Raw genomic sequence first — 4,494 nt, forward strand, 5'->3', positions numbered from 1 at the left:
ATGGTTTGTGGGTTCATTTAAAGTCAGAAAGATAACGGACTTAACACTCCAGCAACTGTTGGCCAACAGCTTTAGTGTCAGGTGCTCATCTTTATCATTCACTACTGCTCTAACGCATACACTGGGGATTTCAAACAACTGTAACAGTTGAGCGATTCCTCTTTGGAATCACATGGGGATGTTTGTGACAATAGTGCCATATTGTAAAAAATTAAATTATGAAAAGAAAGTGATTAATCAGTTCGATTTCAACATCATTGATTAATGTTTTTAAAGAAATATGGTAAAGAATACTTAACCAGCAAATAAGTATACTTCATTGTCAGACTTAATGTGCTGTAGTAGCTGATGCAGTGCTCTAAAATCTTGCAGAACTGGTCCTAATATGGGGCAGTTGAACACTGCTGGAGGTAAAGAATCTAAAACTAAAGCTCCATTATTTTCAGTCACTGAAAAAAATCTTGTGGGTGACAACATACCACAAAACAAAGTCTGTTTGCTTGATCAGTAAAAGGTTCAGTGATGTTGACTAATGCAATTAAAAACAACAACACAACACCAATCAGCAGTGTTTCAATTATCTTTATTACTTCAAATTTACACAGCACTCATTTTGCACTGCTCACTGACTCCCGGTGACTTGAGGAAGCACGCTTTTTCTTCAGCATTTCATGACGCTTCTCCTTAGCCTCCTTAGCTCTCTTGGCGAGTAGCTTAGTGTAATCAGCATACTCCTGCTTGGCTTTCTGTGCTCTCATCTTTTTCAGGGCCAAGATTTTACGCTTGCGCTGCAACACCACAGGTGTGACCAGGCGCTGGATCTTGGGAGCCTTGGTCCTTGTCTTCTTGCCTTCTTTTTCTGGGAGTGTCCTCCTGATAACATACTGACGTACATCATCTTCCTTGGACAAGTTGAACATCTTCCTGATCTTGCCAACTCTCTTAGGGCCAAGGCGGCGAGGCACAGTGGTGTCTGTGAGGCCAGGAATATCATTATCACCTTTCTTGATGATGACCAAGTTTAGCACACTGAGCTGGGCATCTACAATGCAGCCACGCACAGACTTGCGCTTACGTTCACCAGTTCTGCGTGGCCTGTAGCAGGTGTGGCCTTTTGAGAGCAGAAGACGCACACGGCCATTTGTCATGACTCCCTGTTTCATGGAGAATCCCTGTTTGTCATTTCCTCCAGAGATTCTGACCACATATCCCTGTAGAAAGGCAACATTGACCACTTAATAACATAGTTAATCAAAATATGACAAAATTCTTTAATATGAATGGTTATCACCAGCCTGATTTTAGCAATAATAGGACAGTGTATGCATCATGTTTGTAACTGAACAGTGTAATAGGAAAGTTGACATGCTATGCCTGTGTAAGTGGACAGTACCCCTCACAGGCTTCCATTGTTGTCACTCATTTTGCCAAGTTAACTGTGGTTTTTTCTTTCACAAAAAAATGTCATATTTCTTTCTAAAATTGTGTCATAGTTCTGATTAATTGGTGACAGGACTTGGTGTTTTCTAATTCATGATGGTAATAGGACCAAGTAGAGTCCAATTTGGTCTGTAATCATAAGAGTGATTAACAAAATTGGACAAGCACAAAGCAAGAGTCTGATTTGTCAATCACAAGTATGATTACAGACAGAATTGGATGATACAAAGTCCTGTTACCAATTAATCATCACAAGTTCATTTCCAAAAAAAAAAATACACCTAGAACAAATATCTCCAGTGGATACAAGGTCTTTTGTTACAAATTCCTCCATTTTGAAAATTCCCCAGTTTTTCTTTGGATAAGTTGTTGTTGCTTTGGTTGTTGAGATCATTTCTGTAATTGGTGGATTAGCTGAGTGGACTTAGCATGATTGGCTGCTTAAACTGTCTGATTACAGGTGTCCAATTATAGCCAACTGCCTGATTACAACTATACAGAGTGATTAGTGAAAAATGAAGCTGCGAATGCAGCAATAATATTTGAGGAATTTGTAATGGTTATGATTACGTCTGTAATTGTACTTGTGATCAACAATTTGGACTCCCCCTCTGGGGTCCTCTGATTTTGTTAATCATGTCCATTGAATTGAACAGTATGCATCATGTGTATGTGATGCTCATTCAGGGCGTGAAATTGCACCTAATACAGGCGCCAATACAACTAAATTTTTCACTTTGGCGACCAAATCCTGAAAGTTAGTCGCCAAATTAGCAACTACAACGTTTCATCATAAATTGCAAAGATAAATCCACGGCAAACTTCCTCGTTTAGTTTGTTTCCAAAACGTAGCACATGCATCTCGATCGATAACTAGACGCCATCTTGGATTTAAATGAGCCTAAACATTGTATATCGTACATCCTAGTGTCCACTTTGTAGCACGTTAAAGATCTCTTCCCTAACTTAATTTTGGGGGGTCTATCTAGAACGCTGACAGCGTAAAGAAAGATTTTGTTTGTCTTTGAAAATGGCAACCAACTTTTTTTGAATTGGCTACCACTTTGAAGAATTTAGGAGCCAAGTGGCTATCAGAAAGAAAAGTTAATTTCGCACCCTGACATTTAACCAAGATGACTAGTGTTTTTTTTTTTCATGAAAATGTGTAACTGATCACTAGTTTGTTTCTTAAATTTTTTCATAGCATTGATTAATTATGAACATGACTTTAAGTTTCCCAATTCTGTCTGTAATCACACTTGTAATTAACAAACCAGACTCTTGCTTTGTGGTTGTGCAATTCTGTTGATTACTTGCAAGATTACATACTGAATTGGATCCTAATCAGTCATATTATTATTATTACTAAAAACAAATTTGCTAGGTGAATAGGTTACATGTATTTAAGTTTACAGACACATCATGCTGTACTGTATCTAGATACTAGAGGAAAAGGTTTAAAAATTGACTGACCTTCCATTCCTCACCAAGACATTCAGCACTGCACTCAGCTGAAATACGTTTTTCATAGAAGTTTCGCCTAAACAGGAAAAAACAAAAATGGCTCATTTCTAGAGACAGGCAAAGGCTTACTGTGTAGCATGTTGGAATCTGGGTCGCAAGGCTCCAGTTTAACCCCTGGTGGGATGATTTTAATTTTGATCCCTGGAAACAAACTAGCTGTAGCTTTTTAAATACTATTATTTTACCCAGGAGCATAAATAGCTAATAGTGAATTATCAGAGAATCTTGACTAAGTGCAAGGTGAAGGGGGAGGGGGGGGGGGGGGGCACTGCAATGGTCTAAAATTCCACTGGGGGGGAGAGTACTGGTACTCCTGAACATTTTATACCATGGAAAGTGGCCACACTCCAGCCATTAACCCAATGGGAATTATCCTATTATGACCTCAAGTGCCTTTTTTTTAGTGACTATTACTTCACTACAACTGGGTGATTACATTTGAGCAAATATAAACTAAAGCTGGCTTGCATTAATACTAACTAGATATGAAAGCCAGAATCAACATCAACAAAATCTTGTCCATATCTTTACACTTAATATGTCAGGTGTTTAACAAATACTCACAGCTTTTTTTCATCATCAACTTCAATGAGCTTCTGGCACCCAGTGGCTGGGTAAGAAATGTTGAGCTAAAAGAAAAAGATAGAAAAAGAGAGTGTATCAAAACCATAGCACACCAAATGATTCCACAGGTTTACCAATCCACACAGCATAAATAAACAACCTGTCAGTTCCATAACTATAACTCAAGGAGTTTATTCTGAAGAAGGTATGGTTTACATTCATGGAAACATTATAAGAGATTCCACATATGGCACAATCCATGGTTTAGAAAAAGTGGTCATATAATTGCCAGCAAAGAGAATGAGCGTGACATTTCAATCTTGCTATATAACTTCATCATAGCACAGAAAAGACCTTGAATGTCGTTCCTTTGAAAATCTAAAAGTACTGGACTTTGTTATCGGAAGACTTTACCAGGAATTTAATACTGAACTGGAGAATTTTATAGACTTAGCATTGTCAGATCAGAACAGCCCCTTATCCACTCTGGATGGTTCAAGAGTGCACATGTACTCACAAAACATCAAAATGTCGATCAAATTAATTAACGGTAGGATTCCTAGCGCATTCAAATGTGCTGCACAAGGAAAATTTTAAAAGCGTTAGTCTGAAAAAAAAAAAAGCCTAATACACAGATCCTTCTCAACGAAATGAACAGTTTGTCCCAGATCATAACTCCTGGGATTAGTTGTCTCTGTTCATTCCTTAATGAAATCTAAAAAATCTAGGATCTGGGAAATCCATCTGCCGGAAAATGAGTCATACATGGAGAGAAGAATATATATATTTTTCATTTTTATCGAAAGTTCCGTAAAGTGGGCAAGGATATGTCACTTTTTATACCTTCATCGTTCGTCTCCTCTTTGACGAGAAGAATCTCACAAGAAGCAACGAAAAGAGAACGAGAAGGACGGTTCGCATGCATTGTGGGTACTCAGGTGAGAAGACAGCCGAAGGGACTGGCAA

The 4,494-nt window shown here is 38.3% G+C and overlaps 1 protein-coding gene across 1 annotated transcript; it reads right to left on the reverse strand.

Moving 5' to 3' along the window:
* Positions 1-564: 564 nt before the first annotated feature.
* Positions 565-4,481, reverse strand: LOC113672597 (small ribosomal subunit protein eS6). Its single transcript, XM_027188900.2, has 4 exons — positions 4,372-4,481; positions 3,529-3,593; positions 2,914-2,980; positions 565-1,211 (listed from the first exon to the last, which is right to left on the reverse strand). Exons 1-4 carry the CDS (start codon positions 4,447-4,449, stop codon positions 609-611), a joined length of 813 nt encoding a protein of 270 aa, XP_027044701.2. The 5' UTR covers positions 4,450-4,481; the 3' UTR covers positions 565-608.
* Positions 4,482-4,494: the final 13 nt, after the last annotated feature.

This window comes from Pocillopora damicornis, chromosome 4, assembly GCF_964200805.1.
Source record: "Pocillopora damicornis chromosome 4, jaPocDami1.2, whole genome shotgun sequence".
Lineage (NCBI taxonomy): Eukaryota > Metazoa > Cnidaria > Anthozoa > Scleractinia > Pocilloporidae > Pocillopora > Pocillopora damicornis.

Coding starts and splice junctions, on each gene's coding strand:
- LOC113672597 (XM_027188900.2), bottom strand. CDS start 4,449: ATGCGAACCGTCCTTCTCGTTCTCTTTTCGTTGCTTCTTGTGAGATTC. Junction 3,594..4,371: donor AGAGGAGACGAACGATGAAG/GTATAAAAAGTG, acceptor TTTTTCTTTTAG/CTCAACATTTCTTACCCAGC. Junction 1,212..2,913: donor GTCTTGGTGAGGAATGGAAG/GTCAGTCAATTT, acceptor GCCTTTCTACAG/GGATATGTGGTCAGAATCTC.